This window comes from Metarhizium brunneum, chromosome 1 (assembly GCF_013426205.1).
Source record: "Metarhizium brunneum chromosome 1, complete sequence".
In the NCBI taxonomy this organism is placed as follows: domain Eukaryota; kingdom Fungi; phylum Ascomycota; class Sordariomycetes; order Hypocreales; family Clavicipitaceae; genus Metarhizium; species Metarhizium brunneum.
The window spans coordinates 9,406,889-9,433,109 of NC_089422.1; the positions used below are offsets into that span (position 1 = coordinate 9,406,889).

General features: G+C 52.2%; 12 protein-coding genes across 12 annotated transcripts; 6 read left to right on the plus strand and 6 right to left on the minus strand.

Moving 5' to 3' along the window:
* Nucleotides 1-655: 655 nt before the first annotated feature.
* On the plus strand, nucleotides 656-2,407 carry TED1 (the record flags this gene model as incomplete). Its single annotated transcript, XM_014685762.1, has 1 exon — nucleotides 656-2,407. The coding sequence occupies one exon, from the start codon at nucleotides 656-658 to the stop codon at nucleotides 2,405-2,407; it is 1,752 nt and encodes a 583-aa protein (XP_014541248.1).
* Nucleotides 2,408-3,418: 1,011 nt separating this feature from the next.
* Nucleotides 3,419-4,344, plus strand: G6M90_00g029220 (uncharacterized protein; the record flags this gene model as incomplete). Its single annotated transcript, XM_066130025.1, has 4 exons — nucleotides 3,419-3,507; nucleotides 3,568-3,939; nucleotides 4,029-4,235; nucleotides 4,287-4,344. 4 exons carry the CDS (start codon nucleotides 3,419-3,421, stop codon nucleotides 4,342-4,344), a joined length of 726 nt encoding a protein of 241 aa, XP_065985885.1.
* Nucleotides 4,345-4,665: 321 nt separating this feature from the next.
* G6M90_00g029230 (uncharacterized protein) lies at nucleotides 4,666-5,547 on the minus strand (the record flags this gene model as incomplete). The annotated part of the gene is made up of 1 exon (XM_014685760.1): nucleotides 4,666-5,547. One exon carries the CDS (start codon nucleotides 5,545-5,547, stop codon nucleotides 4,666-4,668), a length of 882 nt encoding a protein of 293 aa, XP_014541246.1.
* A 1,305-nt stretch (nucleotides 5,548-6,852) lies between these two features.
* TIM50 (Mitochondrial import inner membrane translocase subunit TIM50) lies at nucleotides 6,853-8,519 on the plus strand (the record flags this gene model as incomplete). The annotated part of the gene is made up of 2 exons (XM_066130026.1): nucleotides 6,853-7,815; nucleotides 7,869-8,519. 2 exons carry the CDS (start codon nucleotides 6,853-6,855, stop codon nucleotides 8,517-8,519), a joined length of 1,614 nt encoding a protein of 537 aa, XP_065985620.1.
* Nucleotides 8,520-9,159: 640 nt separating this feature from the next.
* vts1 (Vacuolar protein sorting-associated protein vts1) lies at nucleotides 9,160-10,422 on the minus strand (the record flags this gene model as incomplete). The annotated part of the gene is made up of 3 exons (XM_014685758.1): nucleotides 9,160-9,931; nucleotides 10,008-10,236; nucleotides 10,317-10,422. 3 exons carry the CDS (start codon nucleotides 10,420-10,422, stop codon nucleotides 9,160-9,162), a joined length of 1,107 nt encoding a protein of 368 aa, XP_014541244.1.
* A 717-nt stretch (nucleotides 10,423-11,139) lies between these two features.
* Nucleotides 11,140-12,639, plus strand: G6M90_00g029260 (uncharacterized protein; the record flags this gene model as incomplete). The annotated part of the gene is made up of 2 exons (XM_014685757.1): nucleotides 11,140-11,286; nucleotides 11,380-12,639. The coding sequence occupies 2 exons, from the start codon at nucleotides 11,140-11,142 to the stop codon at nucleotides 12,637-12,639; spliced, it is 1,407 nt and encodes a 468-aa protein (XP_014541243.1).
* A 161-nt stretch (nucleotides 12,640-12,800) lies between these two features.
* On the minus strand, nucleotides 12,801-13,687 carry ski6 (Exosome complex component ski6; the record flags this gene model as incomplete). Its single annotated transcript, XM_014685756.1, has 2 exons — nucleotides 12,801-13,314; nucleotides 13,380-13,687. The coding sequence occupies 2 exons, from the start codon at nucleotides 13,685-13,687 to the stop codon at nucleotides 12,801-12,803; spliced, it is 822 nt and encodes a 273-aa protein (XP_014541242.1).
* A 939-nt stretch (nucleotides 13,688-14,626) lies between these two features.
* G6M90_00g029280 (uncharacterized protein) lies at nucleotides 14,627-16,033 on the minus strand (the record flags this gene model as incomplete). Its single annotated transcript, XM_014685755.1, has 1 exon — nucleotides 14,627-16,033. The coding sequence occupies one exon, from the start codon at nucleotides 16,031-16,033 to the stop codon at nucleotides 14,627-14,629; it is 1,407 nt and encodes a 468-aa protein (XP_014541241.1).
* A 1,232-nt stretch (nucleotides 16,034-17,265) lies between these two features.
* Nucleotides 17,266-18,996, minus strand: RDR1_1 (Protein RDR1; the record flags this gene model as incomplete). Its single annotated transcript, XM_014685754.1, has 1 exon — nucleotides 17,266-18,996. One exon carries the CDS (start codon nucleotides 18,994-18,996, stop codon nucleotides 17,266-17,268), a length of 1,731 nt encoding a protein of 576 aa, XP_014541240.1.
* Nucleotides 18,997-19,306: 310 nt separating this feature from the next.
* On the minus strand, nucleotides 19,307-19,930 carry LOT6 (NAD(P)H-dependent FMN reductase LOT6; the record flags this gene model as incomplete). The annotated part of the gene is made up of 1 exon (XM_014685753.1): nucleotides 19,307-19,930. The coding sequence occupies one exon, from the start codon at nucleotides 19,928-19,930 to the stop codon at nucleotides 19,307-19,309; it is 624 nt and encodes a 207-aa protein (XP_014541239.1).
* A 2,007-nt stretch (nucleotides 19,931-21,937) lies between these two features.
* G6M90_00g029310 (uncharacterized protein) lies at nucleotides 21,938-23,110 on the plus strand (the record flags this gene model as incomplete). Its single annotated transcript, XM_014685752.1, has 1 exon — nucleotides 21,938-23,110. The coding sequence occupies one exon, from the start codon at nucleotides 21,938-21,940 to the stop codon at nucleotides 23,108-23,110; it is 1,173 nt and encodes a 390-aa protein (XP_014541238.1).
* Nucleotides 23,111-23,927: 817 nt separating this feature from the next.
* Nucleotides 23,928-26,004, plus strand: G6M90_00g029320 (uncharacterized protein; the record flags this gene model as incomplete). The annotated part of the gene is made up of 3 exons (XM_014685751.2): nucleotides 23,928-23,982; nucleotides 24,052-25,237; nucleotides 25,296-26,004. The coding sequence occupies 3 exons, from the start codon at nucleotides 23,928-23,930 to the stop codon at nucleotides 26,002-26,004; spliced, it is 1,950 nt and encodes a 649-aa protein (XP_014541237.2).
* Between the last annotated feature and the right edge of the window lie 217 nt (nucleotides 26,005-26,221).

A 26,221-nucleotide genomic window follows, 5' to 3' on the forward strand; every position in this document is an offset into this window, starting at 1 on the left:
TACGAACGTTATCGAAGCCAGGTCATTGCTTTGCAGCTTGGCCGGGCGGCCAAGGGTGACTCGTTGGCCACCTCTTGCCATGGCTGTGATTAAGACTACGCCCACATGCATGTAGGAGCGATGGTTTTGGAAAAATGCATCGCGTGCGGCGTGGCTTCAAAATCCTGTAGCGCTAAATAATTGAACAGGACATCGGGCCAAAGGCAGCCAGTCATGACTTCATTATGATCGGTCCGTCGCTGCGCGGACTTGCAAATAGGGGGGCCTCGCACACAGAGCGGCTAGAAGAGGACACAGAGAAGTAAGAGCACTGAGGTTTGACAACATCTTGATGCAAAGACTCGACTGCGGTGCGTCGTTTCCTGGGCAGTTCGTTCAGTGTGCCCCTCGACTAACCTGCACATGCACATGCATTTTGTTGCAAGGAAAACCAGAGCATCTACTCCGTACCAAATTGGCACTTGAGAGATTCCTGACTAAGCCGCAGCCGGACCCGCGATACACGCGATACTAGGCGCCTCTTTACGCGCCCCTTTCTCAACCTTTAGCGTTTCTGCAGTGACGCTCAATCTCCTCGTTACGCGGCACTTTGTTGCTGCCAAGTTGCTTTAGGAATACCCCGTTTCCTTTGTGGCCCGCGCATGTAGCTGGCTCCATGTTGGCACGGGCTTTCCTTCGCAATGGCTTCGGCCTCTTGGTCCCCTTGGCCGTCGCCTGCTCCATCTACCTGTACTTGTACCCCGTCTTCAGCAGATGCGCATTCCCCCTGCCGTCCAGAGACCCCGATGCTGCATTTGAGGAGACCAAGAAGCTGCATTGGCCGTATGCCGACGCCGAGACGAATGCGCAGGCCCATGCATTGCCCACCAAGCAGGCGCCATTTCGGCTCTTGGCCCTCGGTGATCCCCAGCTCGAGGGTGATACGTCCATCCCAACAGTCTACTTGGGCATTTTCCCCCACGTCAAGACCATTTTCCAGCGGCTTACTTTTCAAATATGGCACGACTCTCTCCGGGATCGAGTGCGAGTAATACTACACGACATCATCGACATTTTTTTCGAAGATATCCCCTTTATTTTCGAGTCGTGGCGCAAACGCTTCGACCTGTTCGGCAACGACTTCTATCTCGCGCACATCTACAGAACCTTGCACTGGTGGACGCAGCCTACACACGTTACTGTGCTGGGGGATCTCCTGGGCAGCCAGTGGATCGAGGATGACGAATTTGAACGTAGAGGCCGACGGTTTTGGAACCGAACCTTTCGGGGCGGTGAGCGCGTACCTGATGATGTAGCCATGTGGCCCAATATCGAGTACAATCTGTCCGGCATATTGGACGGTTCTGCGGCCGAAGAAGTCTGGAGAAGAAGAATAATGAATGTGGCCGGAAATCACGACATTGGCTACGCTGGCGACTTAACCCCCGAGCGCATTGAACGGTTTGAGCGAGTATTTGGCAAGGCAAACTACGAGCTACGATTCGAACTTCCCGTCACCGACCCTGAGACCAATGCTACAATTCAAGATCCGGAAACAAACCCTGCCTCCGTGCGACTACCCCCTGAGCTGCGAATCATTGTATTGAACGACATGAACTTGGACACACCCGCAAAAGACCAAGGCTTGCAGGACGCTACGTACAACTTCATCAACGCAGCCATTGGTACGGCATGTGCTGTCGAATACAAGGGCCAATTCACCTTGATTTTGACTCATATTCCCCTCTATAAGCCTGCCGGCATCTGTGTCGATTCACCTTTTTTCGATTTCCATGGCGACCATGACGGGGGAGGCGTCAAGGAGCAATACTTGCTCAGTTCAGATGCCAGCAAAGGTATTCTTGAAGGCATTTTTGGTGTTAGCCGCGATCCCCAAGCCGCCGGACAAGGTATGGGCCGCCCTGGACTTGTCCTCAACGGACACGACCATGAGGGCTGTGACACGTACCACTTTGTTAACCAAACAAACGGCACCACTCCCGATGAACGATCCTGGGAATCACGCAAGTGGCAGGACGTGAGGGTGTCCAACATTCAGCAGTTGCAACAGCATCCCGGACGACGAGAGATCACCGTGCGCAGCATGATGGGCGACTTTGGTGGTAATGCTGGCCTTCTGAGCATGTGGTTCAACCACGACACTTGGGAATGGGAACACGAATATGTCGACTGTCCCCTTGGGCGACAACACTTCTGGTGGCTGACACATTTTATAATATTTGGCGTAATACTTTTTGGATCTTCTTACGTGGCGGTCGCAATTTTGGAATCCAAAGGCGTCGATGTAGATGCTCGTCTTCGTCAAGCCTTTGTTTGGGCACAACAGCAGTTGAAGGAGTTGGAGAAGAAGCGACAGGCGCGTAAGAACGCGGCGGTATCGAACGGGAAGCCCGGGGGGAAGTCATGATTGGATGCGGGTAGGCATTTTAGAGCATTTACATTAGCCTAATTTCTTTTTGTACAATATGTTGGCAGCGTTGCCATTTTGGGACTTGTTTGCATGGTTTGAGGCGTCCGTTCATGAAGGGTCCATGGTTTGCTTCTCAGGCGTGTGCAACCCCGACGTGGTGTAGGCATTGATTGTGTTGTCGTTGTCTTTTCCCTCTTTTTCTTTTGAATAAACTGGACTTGATGGGCAAAACGGTTGCACACAGATCACGGCCAGTTAGCTTTTGGTTGGACAGAAACTAGCACACAAGCAGGGGAAGGGTTCGGTCTCTGTGAGATGGTGACTCCGGAAGGCGGTACAACGAGGAAACGGAAGAACGGCCGGTAAGCCGATGAACTGGTTCGATTATGCGTCCTCGACGTCGTACCCCGTAACATCGCACGGCTTCCAAGAGGCCGCAACGCTAGGGTTCGGGGGCAAGAGTTCGCGACAGCTACCTGCCTCCCTACCTGGGTAGGTATGAAGCAGCTATGCCAGCCAGCATTGCCCATCATATCAACGGAGCCGACTGTCAAAGGCAAACGTGTCAAGTTGGTTCTTCTATACATTGCATTCCCAGCATACAAAATGTTACAGAACCTCATGTTTGCTCTGACGACACGCCGCGACACACTCCGTGATATGAAGCACAAAGTTGCGATGTGGCCATTCATCTCTGAGCAACGGGGGAGAGACTACGAGTCTTCGTCTTGACCAACAGGGAAACAACTATAAAGCGAGATGCCTTCTCTATTCTCTAGTCTCAATATCGAAGCTTCCTCGTCAGTTCAACTACGTTGCAAAATAGATCTTGTCTCCATCTCGTCAAGTCGCCAAACCGCCAACATGTATCTACCCAGCCTTCTAACTTGCATCATCTCCATCTTCACCCATGCCCACGCCGCCCCGAGGCCCGACTCACTCGCAGTAATATGCCCCAAGTCCAACACAAGCTCCTCACCTTGGCCAGGAACCACCCCCTTTACTGCCATGCCTCTCCCAACTCTCCCAAGCGCAGGCGACTGCGCTCCCGGCGGCGTCTGTGACTGCTCTCGAATACCCGACAAGAATAGCAATGAGTTCGTATCATCCACCTATCCGTACTTACCTAGGTACATAGCCACACTAACCCCGGCTAGATACTTTCAATGTGTCACCAATCCCAACTGTGAATACTGCTGGGTCGGCAGATCAACCACGTCGACGTCCTCGTCGTCCAAGACCCTCGTCGCCAATTCCACCAGCATCTCCATCACCGACTATCACACCATGTCGCCCGGCACCTACACCATCACTACCAACGGTACCGTGATCAATATCGTCGTCACACAGGAAATCGCCACTCCTACTTCTTCTACGCAGGTCTTTGTAACCATGACGGAGACAGTGGTAGTTACCGTGTCGTCCGCATCTACTTGGACTGCAGGTAAATCCAGTTCGACTGCGACGGTAGATGATGATTGTTATGGACGGTGTAACTGCTCCAAGGTCGAGGATAAGGACAGTAAGGGGTAGGTCTTATTTCATTCTTTTTTCCACATCTTCCTACAAAAAGCTAGGATCATCTTGTCAGGAGGCGATGGCAGGTAACCAGGAGCAGATTCTTCGAGTGCCTCACCAACCCCGACTGCGAGAAATGCCACTCCACAAACGCAGCGGCCTTGGCTACCGAGACGGCTGCCTCGAGCAGGATTTCCAAGAGCTCTGCGTCTAGCAGTACGACGACGACTTCATCTTTTGGCGCCCCTACAGACGCTTGTCCTTTCTTCTGCGACTGTTCGGGCATTGAAGATAAAGACAGCGAAGAGTAGGCTGCCTCGTTTACTTTACATGTGGGCGTACGGCTAACTGCAGCTAGGTATTTCCAATGCATCACCAACCCCGTCTGCGAACAGTGCAAAAGCCGCCGCTGGTAGACGCTGAGTTGAGTCTCGAGAGCCACGAAGTCAAGTACCTGGAGGATGTGGCGAGCGGATCAAGACTAGCTATGTGTAATTGGTATGATAAGTAGTAGCTTCTTACGGCATAGCTAGATAATAAAGAGGTGTGCGCCGCAGCATCGCAGCTGTTTTGCTTGAACGAGTGAGCAGAGAGAGATGTCAGGAATCCATACGGCTATCCTACAAGATACAACTCCCAGCATCCATTCGCCATTCCCATCCCGAATCCTAATCATTAAGCGAACGTGTCCATTTACATTCATGAATCAACGCAACAATAGTAATCGACGCCATGCGCTACGCTACAACCAGCATATTGTGAGGTGCATAACCTTCCCTAGGGATACCATCGAATAACTGAGCCGCAGCGTCAGCGTTGCGCTTCTCCTCCTTCTCTGGCCCATCCGTCCATCCTCGTTCAGGACCCCAGAGGATCTTCCGCTTTGACTGAGCAGCAACCTCGAGCAGGCCCCTCATCATGGCGCCCGACTTCTTGACGCCAGGGTAGCCCTCAAACTCAATGGCGACGTGGCCGGGGATTTCGCCGAGCACGTCGCCGAGCAAGTTGCGACAGAAACCTTCGTAGAAGCCTTCCGATCGACGGAACCCTTCGTAGATGCCGTCGCTCGGGTCGCATTCAACATACACGGTCAGTTTGCGAAGATTGCTGCAGTCCTTGAGGCCCAGGGCGTCGTTGACCACCCACCCCCGCGGGGGAGCGTTCCAGCCAGGCCCGAGCCGCAGCTCCAGCGACGTGATGCATCGGCGCTGGCTCGGTTTCAGGCGCGCCAGGAGCGGCTTTCTCGACTTGAAATATTTGCCGGGAAAGGTGGGGAACAGGCGAATGGCCCGGGAGCTGAAGAAGAAATGAGTCGCTTCTGCCCGAACCTGTTTACATGTACGGACCAGACCCAGCGCCCTGTGGTATCTTTTATGGTTGCCGGGGTCGAGGTCCAGGACCTTTTCGGCATTGCTCCAGTAGTGCTCGTAGACCTTGACGCGCAATTCAGAGGGCAGGTCAAGGAAGCGAAAGGGCTTTTCCGGGACGCGGCTCTTTCGCCTTAGTGGTATGAGAGGCGTGTCGAGGGTCAGGGAAGCAATCGGGATGTTGCCGACGTCGTCGACTTCGGCTTCGGACGCATGTGTTGACGGATACGCCGAACTTGCTGGCGTAGTCATTGTGGAAGATGCTGGCGTCGCATTGCGCGGCGTCAAGCCCGTGGGAGGCTTCGAGCCTCGTCTGACAGGTCGTCTGGGCATTGCCGGGTGGTAGTTGTGGTATTTGGTGTGACTGCTCCGCTTAGAAATAGGCCGTGGTATGTGGCGACTGTAGGCGCAAACACGAACCGCTGCCAATGTCGGGGTGGATATGGGAAACAAGTAGTTTCTTTAAAAAGACGCTAGAGCGAACGAGATGAATGTCGTTGCAGATTGGCGCTCGTCAAATATTCAGCGCGATAGGGTCGACTGTGATGTGTGGAAGGCTCGGATCGCGAGTTGGCTCACAGAGGGTGGTGCCATGGTGAAGTCGCAAAGACTGTCGGGAGACCACCCTCTAGAATGCAGCACACGCATGCATAATGATGCCGGGCGATGCTCAGTGGTGTATGGAGAGGGGTGATGGATACAGAGTCCAAGTCAATGGCGACTGGAACGAGTCCTAGGAAGGGTGATGTGGTCTCGTGATGTTTGAATCAGGGGTGAGGGGAGGGGAAGCCGAACAGGTGCAGGGTGTGTTGAGGAACGCCCAGCCGCTTGTTGCATCTCGACGAAGATGCCGTCATCCAATGGGAGAGACGGCTGCCAAGACAGTCTGAAGGACCAGCCTACGCCACACTGTCCACTAGGAGGCCATGTTGCTTGCCTAGCAGTCTAGAGTGGCATACTTGGTACACAAAAGATAGTTTGTATTGGGGCGAAATCGGCTGACGGATGGATACCTTAGCCTAGGTGCCTTGTGGTAGCAAGCGAGCCTCCTCTTCTCTAGGGTTTGAACTACAACTACCCGAGGCTGCCCGGTTTCAATACAGCCAGTGAGAGAGGCAAAGGCATGCGCAGGAAACTACCGAGGACTTGGCCTTCGTGTTATTAATTGAATTCAATTAATACATGCATATTACTGCGTAGAGACGGCGAAATCGGGTCCCACAGACATCCGAAATAGGACATGGGAGCCCGTTTAAACACCGGCTAATCATTTGCGGGTCGCGCTTCCATAAAATTTCAGTGAGCAGAGAGCCGCCATGTCATCGCGCGCGCACACATGCCCGTCATTTGACCTAAGCAGCTCCCGGTCTAAGCTGGAAAAAAAAAGGGACATTCTCGACTTCTCTCAAGCTCCCCGGCTCTTGTCACCAGAGCTGCTCATTTCCGGCATCACACAACACGACAATCAGGTCGCCCATGGGATGCTAAGCTTATAAAATTCGATTATACATATTATCCATCTACGCATTGCGCTCCTTGCGATATCAATCCGTCAAGATGCTGTCGAGAATAGCCCGCGCCCCGCGCCTGGGCATGTTGGCTGCTCAATTGTCACAGTCCGCTGCATCGCCGGCTTTACGAAGTAGACAGACAGCCGTATTCGTCTCCCCCTGGATGCGGTCGTTTGCCAGCAACAACAAAAATATTGGCGGGGGCGAAGGCCAGAGTCGTCCAGAGTCGTCCACGCAACCGAAATCCGACTCCAAACCCTCTGCTTCGCAGAACACTCCGCCCTCCAATGAAACCGAAGCCGAATCATCCCAGCCTTCAAAAGAGGCTGAACCGATCCCTTTCCACAAACTTCCTGATTTGACACAGGGTATTCCATCGACCCTCGACGCAGAACTGCGCAAACAGTCGGGCCAGGCCACGTCTGCTCTTGAAGCCGTTGAGCAGGAAGAATCCGAGGGCCGTGGCAAGCGGGAGCGCGCCGAGTATGTGTCGACAAGTGACCGCAACCGAAAATGGTGGGCGCGATTTATGCTGGCTGCCGCCGCCGCCGGAGCATCCTTTGGGGTTCTTTACATGGGTCGTGACTGGGATGATGCCATCGAAGTCGAGCGCCATAGTGATATTCCCAATGGCTGGAGTCCCACGCTGTGGTGGCAGAGGGCCAGAGCCCGTATGGGCGAGTCGGTGTCCTATTACCAAGATCCGGCATTCGACAAACTGCTTCCAGACCCCGATCCCAGCTTCGAGCGACCCTACACTCTCTGCCTAAGCTTAGACGACCTCTTAGTACACAGCGAGTGGACCCGAGACCACGGCTGGAGAGTAGCTAAGCGACCGGGAATGGACTACTTTGTTCGATATCTCAGCCAGTACTACGAGCTGGTTCTTTTCACGACTGTTCCGTTTGCTATGGGCGAACCCATTGTCCGCAAGTTGGATCCCTTCCGTTTCATCATGTGGCCGCTGTACCGCGAAGCCACCAAGTTTGAAGACGGCGAGATTGTCAAGGCAAGTACAAAGACAAATGTTTCTACAGGAGCATCAACTCATCGTTTAAACAGGACTTGTCGTACCTCAACCGAGACCTCTCCAAGGTCATCATTATCGACACTAAGGCACAGCACGTCCGCAAGCAGCCGGAGAATGCCATCGTGATAGATCCTTGGAAGGGGGACCCCAAGGACAACGATCTGGTTGGGTTGATCCCTTTCCTCGAATACATCCACACGATGCAATACTCGGATGTGCGCAAGGTCCTAAAGTCGTTCGAGGGCAAGCACATCCCTACCGAGTTTTCCCGACGTGAGGCTATTGCAAGGAAGGAGTTCAACAAGCAGCTGGAGCAAAAGAAGAAACATTCCAAGGGATCCGGCGTCGGGGCACTTAGCAACCTTCTCGGACTGAAATCCAGCAACATGAGCATGACAATGGCTCCCGAAGGCGAGCAGAACCCATCAGAGGCCTTTGCCCAAGGCAAGATGTTGCAGGACATTGCCAGAGAGCGAGGGCAGCGCAACTACGAGCTTTTGGAGAAGGAAATCCGCGAAAACGGCGAGAAGTGGCTCAAGGAAGAGCAGGTCGCTTTGGAGAAGGCCCAACAAGAGGCCATGAGCAGTATGATGGGCTCCTTCTCCGGCTGGTTTGGACCCAAGCCCGGCGACGTAGCTGGCGCCGGTGCCAGCGCCGGTGCTGGTGCTGAAAAGAAGGCATAAAACCCAATTGCCTGCCTACTTGAACAGCACGGCGTGTCTCCCCTCTCGTCATCTAACTTGTAATTGTAGCACGCCCTGAGAAAAATATCTATATATAGCAGAGGTTAGGACTCCCACAGATGTTGAGAGATGAAAAAGGAGGTTCAACTTGAAAAACATATGTTTTGTTTACAAGTTTTTTTTTAATCATTTATCGAACAAAGTCATGCGGTGGGCATTCCGCACATAGAATTTTCTCGCATTTTGTTAGCCAGGGGCGGACAGAGGGAATGACTGCACAGGCAATGAATGAAGATAGATAATTTGTATAGTAGGTGTATGAATCAAAAAGTGGTGTTGGCAACGAGACTTGACGCTTTCTGGGTGTTTTAATAGTGTGAACGGTGGGTGCATCCCTCAATGGTAGAGATGTCACCTTGTCCAACAACTTGAATATACCTGTAACTCTGCCTAGACTACCGAACCTACTACATCTGCTTGATAAGGAGTCTAGTATGGTCCAGTTGAGAAGATTCATTGCTATGGATAACATTTATCACTAAAGTCCGCATGCTCTACCACATAACGTATTCCAAGGGCCCGGTTGGGCAAACAAAAGCCGGCAATCACTTGCAATATAAACCTAGTCTACCTCCCCGGCTCATTGAGCACCCAGCATCCCTAAAGCATTTCGTAATTCTTGGACCGCAGTAGGCACATCCTCAAAGTTCAGCGCTGATATGGCCCATTTGGCGTGCTTTTGCGCTTGCTCAATGCTCTTATGATTGGGCGCGAAGCCCGTGGGCGCACTCGGCGCTGGGGGGCCCGCCTGGCGAACAGGAGCTGGCGCTGGCGCAACAGTAGGCGGCACATATTGGGGAGTAGGCGCGGAGGGAGGAGGTGCACTGGGTACGTTGTTCCATGCCGAGGGCGTGGGAGCAGAGGGCTCGGGCGGCGGTAGTTTCGTGGGTATCTGAGGAGATTGTTGCGGAGGGTGTACGTCTGGTGATGGCGCAGGCGATACCTGGGCCGGCGGAGGATGCATTACTGAAGCTGGCGGACCGGGACTCTGAGTCAACGGTGAAGGAACAAATGGTTCCGGTTGGGCAGTGGTCGGTGGGAAGTAACCTTCCTGGACTGGCGCAATAGGAGGCTCCCCGTCATCAGGAGCGTCTTCTACAGACGCAACTGGCGGGCTCATTATTTGCTGAACTGCCGGGTCGGTAGGGCTAAGAACTGGTTCGGAGCCCTCGTCTTCTTGAACCTGGGGATTGGTCTCGTTGGGGTCTTTGCCCTCCCGTATGGCTTTCAGAATGCGCGCGGCATTCCATTTCGCAAACTTGATCTTTTTGATGATTTCGGGTTCGGGGGTACCCCACTCATGGGTAAGGTCAAAGAAGGTGGCGGCCGCATCAAACGTATCTGCCGTCTGTCTACGCTTGGTCAGCCCCATCGCTCTCGGGGTACAGTCGTGATGATAGAATATATAGTCTAAGCGGCTACACGTACCTCGAGACCTTGTTGGCTCGCAGAGTCCTCTCGGCTCGACTAAATGTTTCCTGAGCAAACTGCTCGACGTATGCCTGGCCGGCAGTGTTATCCACGATGGCCTCGTCATCTGCGCGCTCGGTCTTGGTTGCCTCCAAGCGCTCAATCAAGCCTTTTGTGTATGCAAAGCAATCGTCGTCGGTAGTGTGGAGGCTCTTGGTAACGATTTGGTTGACCGCATGGTACTCGCCTGGGACAGGTGTCAGCACGTCTTATTTCTCGGGCGATTTATGGCTATACGGATGTCGCGCATGCGAGAGAGAAGCTTACACCAATATGCTATAGCAGGTTTAATTGTGCGCAGCTGGTTTGCGCGGTTGATAAACCGGCTGACCTCGGGGATCTTGAGAGGCGGGGGCAGAGGCTCGGCGCTCATGGCTGGCTGGGTTGGGGGCTCTGGCCAATTGCAGAACCATGCAAAAGAAGACCAGGATTAGAGGCGAGTGAAAGTCAAGTCAAATTATGTCTCTTGCCACAAGTCAGTGTCAGTAGCGGTGGGAAAAGGGAGACAATCGAGGTGCTTGAGTTCTGCGTGTTCCGAGCATATCAGGCGTCTCGAGCTGAGCCTGCCCCACCAGATTAGATGTGCACACTGCACAGTCCGTCAATATGCGGCCGTTGATGCCCGGTGCCTGAGCAGAGAAGTGACGTTAGTGCTGCCTGCTCCTGCCTGCGCATGTGCCCCTCTGGAGCTCGCGCCACAGCACCTGCCATTCTGCCATCGAGCTTCGATGTTGCAGCAGCGGCTTGCTTTCCCCAGGTGGCGGGGCCACTGACCACATGTGCACCTTCCGGCCACGTGTGGCTGGGCACTTCGAGTGCTCCTGCCACTATCGACATTGAATACTGGCAGGTGCCTCCAGACACCAAAACCACCACCACCGACAGCTACACCGTGGCCTTTTTCCCTTTCATGCCACGGTGTTGCATCAGGCCATATTGCTTCATCATTTGCACACAACATAAATACCAAGCCCTGCCTCATCTACCAAATTAGCCAGGGTCTGCTCTCATTACGACATAATTAATCTTTTTTTCTCTTTTGAATTCTCCTTCGCGCACTCGTATCTTTTCATCTGCCATTCACGCAACCATGCTTCCTCCCGGTTCCGTCGCTGGCCTGACAGCCCTGCTGGCCGCAGTTCCCAGTGTACACGCCATGTACACCTCAAACTCCCCAGTTCTCCAGGTCAATGCGAAAACGTATCATACCCTGATTGCTAAATCAAACCACACTTCTGTGCGTTGCTCCCCTTGTCCTCCAATGGCGTTTGCTGTCGCCCGAGCAAACCCCGTTTCCCCTCTCGTATAAGCCTGCTCACATTTCCGACAGATTGTCGAATTCTACGCACCCTGGTGTGGCCACTGCAAAAATCTCAAGCCTGCCTATGAAAACGCCGCCAAGAAGCTTGATGGGCTTGCCAAAGTCGCCGCTATTGATTGCGACAATGAGATGAACAAGCAATTCTGCGGTGGCATGGGCGTCCAAGGCTTCCCCACCCTCAAGATCGTTCGTCCTGGGAAGAAGCCTGGCAGTAAGCCCGTCGTTGAAGACTACCAGGGCGCCCGAACTGCCAAAGCCATTGTGGAGGCTGTCGTAAGCAAGATCAACAACCATGTTACCAAAGTCACTGATAAGGACTTGGACGCCTTCTTAAAGCCTCAGGGTCCCAAGGCAATCTTGTTCACGGACAAGGGAACCACCAGCGCCTTGTTGCGAAGCCTTGCCATTGACTTTTTAGATGTCATTTCTGTTGCCCAGGTGCGCAATAAGGAGGCAAAGATTGTGGAAAAGTTTGGAATTACAAAGTTTCCTACATTTGTGCTAGTTCCGGGTGGCGACAAGGAACCCATCATCTATGATGGCGATTTGAACAAGAAGGACACGGTTGCCTTCCTGAAGCAGGTTGGACAGCCTAATCCTGATCCTGCCCCGGCCAAGCCCAAGGTCAAGGGTGACAAGACAAAGGCCCCCAAGTCAGAAAAAGCTCAGAGCAAAAAGACGAAGGCCTCTTCCTCTGCCTCACCCGACACCGAGGACTCGGCCACAACTCCAGAGGCTTCTACCCAGACAACCGCAACCGAACCCGCAGCCTCGACTCCTGATGTCATCTCCATTACCACCGTGACTACCAAGGACACTCTTGTCGAGAAGTGTCTCAGTCCGAAATCTCACACCTGTGTCCTGGCCTTTATCCCAGTCGATGCCTCCGAAAACAGTGCTAAAGTCACCGACTCCCTGTCACAGCTCAACACCAAATACGTTCACGGTCACCGGCAGCTATTCCCCTTTCTCGCCATCCCCAGCAATATTGAAGGGTTGGATTCGATTCGACAAGCCCTCGGTCTGGAAAAGGACGTGGAGCTCATTGCAATTAATGCCCGACGCTCTTGGTGGAGACATTACGATGGTAACTTTGATGTTGAGAGCGTTGAAGCATGGCTTGACGCCATCCGTATGGGTGAAGGATCCAAGAAGAAGCTGCCCACGGAGATTATTGCCGTGGAGGAAGTTGTCGAAGAGGACTCTGACAAAAAGACGGACGCCGAAGAACAGGCGCCAGCAGACGAGGTCAAGCATGAAGAGCTCTAGTAAACAGCAACCGTAAATCTGGAAATCCGGATGCTTTTGATGTCAAGTTAGTCCCATGGCAGTCTAGTATAATTATGTATTAGCGTTATACCAACTTGCTTCCTGTGCTTCCGCATAAAGGACGGAAAATTTCGCAGCTTGATGTGCCTTGCGCACACCATTTACTCATCCAACTCCATGGCCACGGTATCGCTTCGTTGTACAGCGCCTTCCCTGATCATCTTGACTCCCCTGTCCTTGATAGCTTTGTCGAGAAGCATCTTGACCTGCTTGCACCCGTCCAAGCCAACGACGAGCATGCCCTCTAGACGGCTGACCTGGACGCGGCTCTCGCAGACAAGAGCGACAACACGATCACTGTCGCCGAGCGACGCTACCGTGAGGAAGGGAAGCTCCTGCTCCTCCTGGTTGTTGAGGTCCAGCAGAGGATCGGCGGAATCGTCACCGGCGGCATAAGAAGACGTCGATCCGGCGGTGCAGGCAGCAATATAGTCCGTCATCGGGATGCCGGCGTCAATGACGGCAAGAGTGGCGGCGTTGATCAGAGCGGCAAGGAGAGAGCCGTCCTGTGACAGGACGTGCAGCGACACCGTGATGGAAGAGTGCGGGAAGAGATGCGTATGGACGGTGGAGGAAAGCGCCTTGGCAATGGTGATTTCAATCTCTTGAGTGCGTCTACCGTACCGCTCGCCACGTCAGCGCTCGATAATTAAACAAGACATTGGGGTTTCGGGACTCACTTGTCGCTCCGCGCGCGCTTCTTGCGGTCAACGCTGGAGAAGCCGGCAATGACGACGTTGACAATGATGGAGGCGGCGTCGCGGCCTGGCGCCTGTCCGCCTCGCCGTTGCGCTTGGGCCTGGGCCTGCTGCTGCTCCGACGGGCCGGTCACGACGCACATTACTTTTGTGTGGCCCATTTCGAAGTAGGACGATCCGTCGGCGGCATCTTGGGTGCGGATCTGGGCGTGGAGGCGGCGGAGTTCGTTCCAGCGGCGGCCGTCGACGCGCAGGAGGGCGAGGGAGTATGTGGATGTGTCGAGGGGCATGGCGCTGACACGGGGGTGTGTCTGTCGTGAGTGAGGAGGGGGGGATCACCCGCGTGAAAGAAGGATTTTAAGGTGCGAAAATGGTGCTTTGAGCTGGACTTGTATGCTTGTTGGATATTTCGAATTGGGGTTTTTTTTCTTTGGAGCTCCAGTGAGAGGGTGTGGCTTGTGTGGCGTGTACTGGTGCTTCTGGGTGTGGCTGAAGGTCACTTCCCGAACCAATGTAAGACAAGGTCGAGCTGTTAATCTGCCTTAAGTACTTAAGTACTGAAGTAGGTATATATTGGTTAGGTCTACAAAGTTCGCTGTCCCTAATATGAGATTGGGCAACAAGGTTACGAGGCTAACTGCAGCGTTCCATCATGGCCTTGCAGTGTCGAGTTCCGATACCCGTCAGCCAAATCTGCGGGCTCCAGGCTTCGCGATTGCTCGGGTGTATCCTCCTGAATTGATCCTGGCATGAAACTACTTGTAAAATGACGGAGAGAAAGATGCTAGTGACGAGTTTCCACTCACGCTGGTCAAGAGAATCTTGCTAGATTAATTACCTACCTAGGTAGGTAGGCTTAGACTGACATTACCCTCGGATCTGGGGAAGACAGAACTGCCTACCCGGTAGTTAAGTAGATGCTCCGTGTAGTGCATGGTATAATTCCAATGTCTACGTTTTCGTTGGCTGGTTGGGGAAAAGCAGGGCAATACTGGAACGACTAAAATGCTCATGATTGTGACTCTCCAACTCTATCAAAGAGGCCGAGGTGGCCTTTGTCGGTGCATCCATGTCCAAGGATTATACATCAACATTTATTTTACGTCAACAGCAAAAGAACCTACAAGAATGTCACCCATAGGCCCAAATCCAGAGTACAGGCGGTTGCCCATAATCTGCCCACCTTGGTCCTTGTGCAAAGCAAGCAAAAGGCATACTCAACCGCCTGCTTAGGCAAAACGAGCATCACACTCCTCTTTGTAGGCCTTCAGCTGCTCCATCTTTGTCTGCGTGAACTTGTTCATCTCTTCAATGTCCTGGTGAGAAAATTCAGCACTCCCGTCATGCAACACGGCCCAGTAAATGGCATCCAGCTCGAAGCTTTTTCTTGCTGCATAATTGAACCAGAACCCGCCACTCCTCCACGAAGCACGCATCCGAGCAGAAAGCGGCGGTCCGGTTCGCTCCGTGCCTTTAGATAGGGACGCGCCTTCGACCTGTTCCAAGGCTCGAAGAAACTGCTCCATCCTGGGCGTATAGAGGGTGCGGAATTCTTCTATAGAACCGCGATCAAGCCACACCTCTGGACCAGATATTAGTAGCCACCACGGCGGATCATATGTGAATTGCGCCGGCATTGCATTTGTAAACTCGAAATCGAGCATTGCGGTTATTTGAAGGGTTTCTAGATTGACGAGCATGTTGGACGGCCGCATGTCGTCGCAGAAGAGTAGAAATGGCCCCGTGTCATGAATGCAGTACTTTGGGATAAGACGGGGTAGCTGACGCCGAGCAATAAACCGCGCTTGGGCGATTTCTGGGTCGTCCGCGATGTTGCGCTGAGCCCAAACGTGGTCCAGGTGCTGCCTTGCGACGGATTTGAGATAATCGCTTGTGCTATCAAAGGTGGTTGTTGGGAAATGGTCATCCGGGCAACCCGAGACAGTTGCTAGTTCATTCATGTTGTACGTGAGGGGCCGTTTGGTAACAGACCACGTATTTGAATCGTGATCCTTGGAGATGGCGCCGATGCGGGAGAAGGATAGATGAGAGAGCTGAAAAGTGTAACTCGCGATTTGGAGATAGATGGTATCTAATGCTTTGCTATCGATGTCTGGATTCAAAATTGGATCCTCTTGGTCGCTCTGAGTGGGTTGTTTGAGGACCGTCGATAAGACGGTTCCCTCGACGTGGTCCATTATGATGAACGGGCCAAACTGCTGCGGACTCTCGGCGGTGAGGCCCCAGCTATGAACACGAGGGATAGGAATCGCGGTGTTTTGGCGGATATATTCCATGACCATGGCCTCATTTGCGACCTTTTCATCTCTTAGGGCCGTAGCCGTGTGTCCGGGCTTTGGGAATCGAATAATGGCGTCTGGGCCTCCGTCGCCGAACCTAAACTGGAAGCTGAAGTTGAAGGATCCTTTGAGAAAGCCGACATACTCTGTGGCTGGACCTCCTTTCCGACGGCTAGCGACGAATGCTGCCAATTCGGCCTTGGCATTAAAAATTTTGTCTAGCCAGGCTCTGCATTCGTCGTCGCCGTTGGTCTCTTCAATTTCATCAAAGTATGTCTTGAGCTGGAGTATCTTTCGCACATCGATGGATGATGCAAATGTGGAAGTAGATGACATGGCGGCAAGAAGAGGGTAGCGTCGGTGCAATCACTCACTCTGCACAATGAGAGACTTGATTAACGGACTTTGGTATCTTGTTCCTCGACATCGACATGGCGGTGGACGGATCGGATCAAAGCATGGCCGGGCACGGCTATGGGCGACCAACACAACATTGAACCTCCTAGAAGTAGGCAGTCGCGTGAATGAATACTTGGACCGATAGTCATTATTGATGCCCGAGCCTGGTCACGCCTCGGAGGGTCAGGCAGGCAGGGAACACCTCCGTCTGTCGTCTATGGAGTAAGCATGCCTCTGGTCTGGTGGGCGGGAGTTGAACGAGTCAACATTGCGAATTTGCATGTTGTCACATGATGGTCGCAATCGGCCGTCGTGGGGGCAAAGTTCTTTGGTGTTGTACTTTGATCTGTGTAGGAACTCTCCACCAACGTCACGTTTACAACGAGAGAAATGGTTCTTCTGCCTGAGATGGCAATATTCTGGATGATCTGTTTTGTAAGTTGACATGGTTCAGTTGGAGACTCCTTCGTTGCACAAGGCAATTTCGTTGGCTGACCAGAGTTTGCATGCGGAGTTTCTGCATCTCAACGTCGCAGTGCGCAGTTGAGCCCTAATTAATGAGAATAAAAGCTTAAGTGGATGGCAGCCGTCACTGTTGGCGGCAGCTTTTTGGATTTGAGAACTTGTAGCCGGATGCCAGGATTGGACGACAATCTTTGGCTTTTGCAGGGAACACCTTGCAGAATTTCACCGTAAAGCCGTGAGCAAGGAGGACCCCGCGTCATCATCAAGGGAATTTATTCAGCTATGCCGTCAAAAGGGCAGGATATAACCTTGGGAGTAGCCCGTCAAGGGTGAGTGTAAATTGCCTGGTTGACAAAGCAAAAGACAAAGCCGTGGAGATCCCCAGTTGTGCTATGCTATTATATTAGCTGCGATGCGGATAGATTTGATATGTCAAGGCTCGCACCGAACCCTTACATTCATTGAGTGAAGCCTTTGTCAACTAGCGGTCAATTGGGTAATCGTGGTAGAGAGGCTGAGTTTGTGAATGGACTGGGCCACCACAAGGCAGATAGTAGTAATATTTTCAGAGACTCCCCGTGTATACTCCGTTATAGAAGCCGCACGCTGATAACGACAATCAAGCTGGACGCTCATGAATCCCGGAATCGCTGCCTCCAACTTGGGTCCGGTATGTCTCGAAAGGACAGCTTCAATTGGTCTCTTCATTGACTATTATAGAGAAAGTCCAGACCCAACGGCCAATTCTCAAAGTCAAATGCCTCATCCATCGACGGCCAGTTTATACCTGTGTTGTATGGACAATCTCCCAACGCATCCGTCTTGAGTTTTGCCTTGGCTTGGGTGTTGTCCCTAGACAGGGCGACCAACTGCTGAGCAGTGCACAAGGCTTCTTTTGTAAGATGCGTATCTAGCTTCTGCGAAAGATTGCGTAGAACTCCCATAGCCGTCGGCAGCAAGGTCAAATAGCTGTCCGTATCAAATTGCAGGATGATGCAAACAGTCTGGAACGGAACGCTCAGCAAGTTCCACCAAAATTGGTGCGCAGATAATAGTCCGTCGATGCTGTCCAAGGCCTTTTCCAATATAGCAATAGACGACTTGGTAATTGTTTTGCTGGGGCGAAGAGCTGCGGACACGTACCGCCTCAAAATGCCAACACAGACCTCCGCTTTGAAGAGGCAGACCAACGCAGACTCACTGGCTATACTTTGAAGTTGCAGGAAACAGTCGGCCATGGCTTGCGTATTCAGACAGTTTTCCACTTCTGTCTCGACCGAGTCTAGAACCTGCGCGAGGGACACGAGGTGCTCGATATAGACACCGGGGCTAGACGAAGGAGGCGAGCAGGTAGCCAGCGAGAGCTTCACTGAGCCAAGTCCATACTCGACACTAAGCAGGCAATTCAGGCACCAGGCCACCCAGTAATGGCGTCGACGGCTTTCGAGCTCGTCTTTGCTGAAGAGAGCCTCGCGAGAAGAGGTGGTGGTTGTGTGTCTTTCGGAGATGTCGCGGTGCAGGCTCAGAATCTCGGCAGCATGCATGGCCGTCTGACTAGCCAGACAAGCCACAGCGGGTCGGGTGGTGAGACGAATATACAAGGTTCGCAGTATCCATCCTGCGACTGAGTCCATATCTAGCAAGGATATGGGGGTGGATAGTCCCATATCCAGAATGGAGAATGCGTAGTCAACCAGGGCTTCTTCCTTGGGGTGACTAGGATTTGCAAAGAACGACCCGAGCGCGGCCACAGCTGCGACGACGGCCGCAAAGTTTGGTCGGGACTCTAGCGAGCCCCAAAGACTGGATAGTCTCTGGGAAAAGGATTCCTCGGCCAGGAAGGGGAACATGGGATGAACAGCATTGAAGTAGACGGAAGCCAGGCGCTGACAATCCGCCAAGGTCGTGAAGCTTGATAGGGGGGTATGGATGGCCCATTTTCGCTCTGGTCGAGTGCCCAGATTCCAGGCAAAGGAGTGAAGGCGTGGCGGCACCTCGGCACCGAGACAAGAGCCGACAAGATGAGGTAGAGCAACGGCGCTGTGGGCGTTGATGTATCGGCCCTTTTGCTTGCTGACAAAGACTTCTGTTGAGCGAGGCTCCTGCGCCGGCGGCGGCTTGGACGGTGATGGGCGTGATGGGCGTGATGGGTATAGAGGCGGAAGGCCGTCATGGGCCATGGCGCGGCCAAGGGTTGTGTGAGTGACGTTGCTGCTGCTGCTGCCCTCAATGCTGCCATTTGCGTCGTCTGCGGAAAGCGCGGAATCGGAAGCGACGTGATAAACGCAGGTATAGCCGTATCCATGGCACGACGAGCACGGCTCTTTGCCATCACATTTCCGCTTGCGCCGCCGGCATTCGGTACAGGCTGCATATGCCCTGAGCCGGTTCTTGGCTGCGCCCTGTTGCACAGCGCCGTAGCTTCGTTTTGGCATGGCCGATACGGGCAGCAAGTCTCATGAGCTGGACTGGCGATGTCAATGTTGCCATGCAGCGGCGAGAAGTAAGATCGACGCGACCAAAGCTGGGGAGAAAACATTGCATGTCAAACTGGCTGCCGTCAGCAATGCAAGGAGCCTGATCTGGTTTGGCAGGAGCGATCGACATGTGTGGGCCTTCAATGTTGCCGGGTTCCATGTTTCCAGAAGCTCTTCTAGAAGCTCCATCATGTACGTTCAACTGTTCAACACGTTCATATATATTTGTTTTCTCAATTATACGCCATCTATTTGTTGATTCGCCATCTCACTGTCCGCCCTGTAGCATATCTACCAGCTCTTTGAACGCACTCTGCAATTCAGCTTCCATCCCATCCTTGCGCCACCGTTCTGTGTCTGCCCCATTGATCTCATCGAGCCTTAGACAGTCCTCCAAAGTTTTCGAAGTCACAGTCAATTGCGCCGTGGATTTCGCAACGCGCATCTGCAAACCGGTAAGGATTTGTCGCAGATGGTCGGCTGCCTTGCCGCCCCCTTTTCCACCGTACGTCACCACAGCCGTTGGCTTTCCCTTCCACTCATAAAATAGATAATCGAGAGCATTCTTTAAGCTCGCAGTTATACTCCAGTTGTATTGAGGAGTGACGAAGATGAATGCATCGTAGCCGCGGACAGTCTCTGACCACCGCCTGGTGTGCTCGTTCCTGTAATACGGTGTCGGGTCATCCGGGGGTAGGTGAGACGGGATCTCGGGCTCGTCACATAGGGGCAATGCCTGGTCCTGGAGATCTATTGTATTTAGAGCGATGCCAGTTGGAGATGGCGAGATCGTGTCGCGAACGTATTGCGAAATGAAAGGGTTGAGACGCGGTGCTCGCACACTACAGGTGACAATTGCAATGCGGTAGACTCTGCCGGTGGTTGTGGCCATCTTGTTCGTAATCTCTGAAGACTTAAACATTATACCCAGCTCCCATCTCCCGAGCATTGAATTTATAGAAAAAAAAATGCAATGTGCCTTTTTAGCATTTAGAGTCAAATGCGGATACTGCGGCGGATGGGGCGGATATTGCGGTCCTGCTCATGACATCACCAGACATCAAGGTCTTGTAAAAGCGTCACAAGGAAGTTATCCACTAAGTCTTGCGAGATCAATCCGTTAAAAGTTAGTACGAATAATCTCTCCGTTGACCGAGCATGTAACCGTTTTGCCGCCTGGGTGGCATAGTAGTATTCCGAGCATTGAGTATCTTGCGTTTCTGCGGCGTAGCAAAGCAGCCAGCGCACAGTCAACGCGCGAATGTAAGGTTCAATAAATATAGAATTCTAATTCTATAGACTGCAAATATTGTCGTGTACGAATAAAAAGTCTTGGGCATGGACAAATGTGGCAACAACTCTCGTGAGCCCCAGAGATGAGAGTGAAATTTCAGAAGTAGGCCGAGCGTATAAGCCGACAGTCCAATGTTATTATGGCAGTCGGAGTCATTATCACCGTCATAGGATCCAAGCAAGCTTTTTGATTGGCTACGAGTCGTGAGCATCAAAGCACTCTTGGCTAGTCCGGAACTTCCCATCAGGTCAACGTCGGATATCCATGTCAAATGCGTTGCAGTCGAATAAAGTAGTACCGCAATACGATTCGAGGGCTTAACTGCTGGTGACTGTACATATGGGTCCTTTGGCTGTTGTACTCACAGCCTTCCTTTTCATCTTTTCACGTGAGACTTTTCCCCCACAAATCACGACCCTGAAGAAACTTTGAGCAGCTTCCACAACCCAATTCCGGGGCGCAACATCAGACGCGCATCTTGGCGCGCGGCTCTTTCCAAGGACAAAGATTCGATATTTCACGGGGCTTTAATGAAGTTTTATGCTGCGGGGACTAATTTTAAGTTGGCGCGGTTTCAGCTTGCCCGCGGTTGACGAGCCCCTTCATCGTCCACTTGATTGCCAGCGGAGAAGAGCCGGTGTTTGGATGAGTAAGTCTACTGGGAGCTGCACATATACATATCGCCGAATACAACTGCTAGCGTAATTACGGAAAATATCTATGTACACCCTTGGGCGTGGCATAGCACGCCCAGTATGTACATATGTACGTAGTTTAGTATTTTCGGCTTTAAATCTCCACAGCGTTAAGGACTAAAAGACGTCAATTTGCTGAAGAAGACGATTGTGGTTGTTCTATGCAAGTTGAGAAAAATAGTTCTACAAGGCCGGTATCAATCTAGGCTCGATCACAACAACAAACAACCTCATCCTCAACCACCGATGCCGACAAGTAAGGTGGCTCCGCACGCGATTGCACGGAAAATTTATGAAAAATTTCCGCAGTGGGGATGTGTGTGCATGAATGCGTGGGCCGCAGCGTTATGCATAACAGTCTTGATGGTCTGAATATGAAGAAAGCGTGCTTGGGTGGAGTGTTATTCATGCACTCTCCAGCGAAATGGCGCAACTATAGTCAGATATTGCAGACAAATTCCAAGTGTTATTGAAGCATTAAAATTGAAGGGTCTTTGCTTGCACATTTCGCTCCATGTCGGCCTTGGATCCAGGCAGTTGGTAGCTGACGAAAGTAAAGTTTGATGGCACTAGTTCACATACCTAGGTAGGTTGGCCTTGTCTCTCACAACCCTCGTGGAGTGAGGAAATTAGAAGTCCTATAGTTCGTAGTAAATAGTAATATTGATGAAGATTATGCGTAATTTCTCACTTTCCTGCACGAGCGGCAGGGACACATTGCACCTTGGGTCAAGGTACCCCAACTGAGCCTATCTCGCAAGCATTTCAACAAGAACGTAGGTTTGCTAACGTCTTAAATATATCTCGTCTACTCCCCCGTTCTCATGTCCGCAGTCTAGATCCACGTGCTCTCATTCTTGTCACTCTTTTACATTTCTCACACTCCTTGAACTTTGACATTCTTTTCAACATGCGAGTCCCTCTTCTTGTTGCCGCGCTGCCTCTTGTCAGTGCTCTGCCTCGAGCTTTGCTGGATAAACGTGCTGCGGACACGGTTGGTCCTAATCGCGGCAGAGCCGCTGATGTGAGCTGGAATGGACAGAATGACTATTCTAGCTCGCGGGGACGAGATCGTCATCCTAGCTGGCAAGGCAAAGACCGTGATCCCAGTTGGCAAGGCAAAGATCGTGACCCCAGTTGGCAAGGCAAAGACAATGATCCCAGTTGGCAAGGCAAAGACAATGATCCCAGCTGGCAAGGCAAAGACAATGATCCCAGTTGGAACGGACCAGGCTGGTCTGAAGATCCATACCTTCCAGATTTTCCCCAAGAAAATGATCGGCCAGAAGATAATAATCAGCCAGAAGTTAATGACCAGCCAGAAGATAATAATCAGCCAGAAGTCAATGACCAGCCAGAAGTCAATGATCAGCCAGAAGTCAATGATCAGCCAGAAGTCAATGATCAGCCAGAAGATAATGATAAGTCAGAAGACAATGATCTGTCAGAAGATGATTGTCCCCTTGAAAACGACGGTCTGTCAGAAGACAATGATCAGCAAGAAGACAATGATCAGCAAGAAGATGATTGTCCCGATGAAGACAATACACCCCCGAAACCAAGCGCCACCACCACAAGTGCACCAGACAAGCCCGTGGCAACGCAAACCGAGCCTGTCGTCTCAGCCACCCCATCACCTACCGAGGTCCCGTCCGGTACCAACAAAGATCTTTATATGCCAATTGTCGACAAGTGGCTTCGTGCTTTGAGCTTACGCCCACTCAAGTACGACGCTGAGCTGGCCAAGACTGCTCTCCAATGCAGTGAGCTCAGCAACGGAGCCCTCAAACACCGCGGAAGCAACGCACAGATCATGGCACCCGGCAACGAGACGGCGTTCGAGCATGTCTTTGTAGGTGGCTGGCTTGGCGAGCGATCAGATCTCTTCCCAGACCAGGAAGTCTGGAGAAACTTTAGCAAGGCATGGAACTACCGGGGTCAGACTGGCCATGCGGACTACTTGGCCGATCAAGGCACATACGACGACGGAACACCGCTGAAGCTGACTAAGATTGGTTGCGGCTGGGCAGGGGGCTCGAATGGGGGGCAGCAGTGGAACATGTGGACGTGTGATCTTGCTTAGAATCCAGGCATATTGACGCAACAGTTTCAGAACTGCTACCTTTGGGAATACAGTGTTGTTAGCTTTTCAAGGTATTGGCCTATTATGAAAGGAACGCCGTAGCTAACTTCCATATTCGATATTTTTCTTCACTGTACGTAGTTTTCTCTTCGCTTTAGCTTCAAAATAAACTGCACATTGCGCAAGCATTGCATCTGTTGGCACAATGTATTAGTCGTACAGGTCAGGGAACGGCAATAAACCGCGTAGTACGCTATGAGTACACGCAACGAGATGCCCCAGACACTACCAAGATTGGTGTATTATAAATATAGTATACGCTATAAGTGTAGCTATAAGTGAAAGCCTGTCCGAGAATGATATAATTTTACCTAGATACAATCATCGATCACGCTTCTCTTCTATCCTCGATATCTACTTCTCGGCCGCATGATAGCCCAGTCCATAGACCGGATTGGCAAGAATATGTACTCCGTATGTATGATTGCTATACTCGAGACCATATGCAATTACAAAGTAGTACTGTTAAGACAAGACTCAGTGTCTCTTTGCCAGTGTTCTCCGTGCAGTCTTTCCAAGGTAATAAAGGGTTTCCGCACTTATGTTCCGTGGAGATGTTATGGTGTTGACAGCTTTCAACGTCTGGCGATGCTGCGAGAGGCTGTAACGGGCGGCATCAGCTGCTGCGTTGCTCTTAGCCTCGGAGAGCCTTTCAACAAGGACCCAGGAGTCCTCATCGTCATCGGAGTCCATGAAAGGCACTGCACGGGGATTGGAATCTATCGCGTAGTGTGAGGAGTCAATGGCAGCACAGGCCATGGCAAGCACAAAGGCGAGATGCCTGGCTTTGTTCGCCCAAACACTGCACCTGGGTAACACGACCCTCGTTTTCCCACCGTCGACACGAGTCTGAACTTCCAATATTTCTCATTACCCGCTAGACATCATTGGCAACCTCGTCCACAGCTCGCATTCAGACTCCTCACTCAGTATCTCCATGGGGACCCATCAGGATACTCTTGAAAATACTATTACTATTCGCTCCGTCACTCAGGAATGCCGCCTCAGGCTTCAAGAGTGCGTTATTCGGCATGCTGGAGGAGGCGGGAAAGGAGAAAGCATCAACGCCCCAAATCTTGCCAGGTCTCATTGGGCTGAAAACCGCCTGAGCGACTTCAATTTGTGGGACGCTGGAGTTGGAGCAAGCGCGGCGGCACCGAATTCTCTCGATATTCGCCTGCGGAAAGATGCTTCGGCCAAGAAGGTCGTCATCAGCTCGTTGAGTACACTAGCGACATGGGCAACATTGTATCGAGATATTGCAGATGGGCTTGAGCCACAAGCCAGAGGCGCAGGCGAAGAAGAAGACCACCCTATTACTCTGGAAGAAGCAAGGCTCAGCGTCGAACAGCTGCTTGGAATTCTTGCCAATTTGGGCGTCGCAATTCGGCAGTCTGGCGCAATCTCGCGTCTGGGCAACGCGGACGGCACATTTCAGAAGCACAAGCACGAGTACTCCTCGCTGATGCAGCACCTGACATTCATCCTCCAGCTCTCCCATCTTCCTCGTGCAAAAGTCCCCGTGGGCGATGGCGGTGCTACAGCAGAAATGATTCAAGTGCCAATCGCCTCAGATGAGCAACAGGGCCCGCTGCGATTCGAACAGCAAGTCCTCATCGATGCAAACGCCAAGCGTCGCCATCGATTTGAATTTGTGAGGGAACGCCGGGGTGAATTGAAGATGGCTGTTGATCCACAGGATTCTGCACCAGCTTCATCACCAGACTCGCGTTTGCGGGAGGGTCTGTCTCAGTCGGTGCCGGCTCCAACTGGCGAGATCCAATATCCTACCATGATGGCCAAGGCGCCTTCAACAGAGGCAGTTGAAAAGCCTCCGCCTCGCTCACAACGCTCAACAGCCACTACGAATCAATTATCCGAGTTGACAGCTGACATCCCGTTGGATTTACTTGTTGAAGAGCTTCCTGCGGCCGCACCCCCCACGGCCATCGCTCTCAAAGCTGACTATCCAAGCCCCCCGAAACCGTCCTCCGATGCCGCCGGACTCGTGTGCCCATATTGCAATTTAACCCTCCCGAGCGAGACTGCACGGGCGGGGCAGTGGAAGTCAGTTCACCAGACAATAATACCCTGCGTTCTGTATACTAACTTGCTACGCTTGCAGGAAACATGTTTCCGAGGATCTGGAGCCCTACACATGCTTCCTTCCGGACTGTCCACAGGACAACCGCTTCTTCAATACCTTCAAGGCGTGGAAAACAAACGTCTTCTCGGACCATCAAGTTTGCCGGGGATGGACGTGTTTCTTCTGCCAAGAACCTCGCAACTTTGCTCAAGAAAGCGCCTTCAGTGCACACGTAAAGGCGTTTCATCATGATGCTGTGTCTGAAGAGTACCTGGGTGACCTCTCTACGGCATGCCAGATAATGGATGAGCCCACTCTAGACATGTGCCCCGTTTGCTCGATGCATGAGGCGGCCTGGACGATAAAAAAGGCCGAATGTACACATTTCGACCCGGGAACTGACTCGTTCTTGGACCATATCGGAAAATGCATGCATGATTTTGCTTTACGGGCACTGCCGTCTACGGAGCTTGATGGTTTAGTCGACGAATCCAGTGCGGCACCTACTGGCGCGGCATATCTTGATAGTCGCTCGTCCCTTTCTTCAGTCAGCCTAGGCTCCTCGACTCTCGAGGGGGGTGACCGAGGAAGGAATTCGATCTGCTACATGCTGCTATGTATTCAAGCCACGAGAGAATGCAGGCATGGCTCAAGGGGCAAGAAAACAAAACCTAGCTCAATCGGCAAGAAGACAAAATCGAGTTTCCGCTTTAACCTACAGGCTGGCTCAGACCACGTGGACCATTGAAGCTTATCGTAATCGAATCTGGTAATCTTCCCATGTGCTATCCAGTTATCCGAGACTTTATTCTGGTCCTAACAACGGCCATTAACCGGCTTCTTCCTTGTTCATAATGGGAGGAAGTATGATGCTGAGCAAGTCGTGTTTTCTAAATGAGGGAACCGCTTGAGAGACTGTACATAGCAGATATTTGACTAAATAGACTTTGTCCACTCCACAAGTC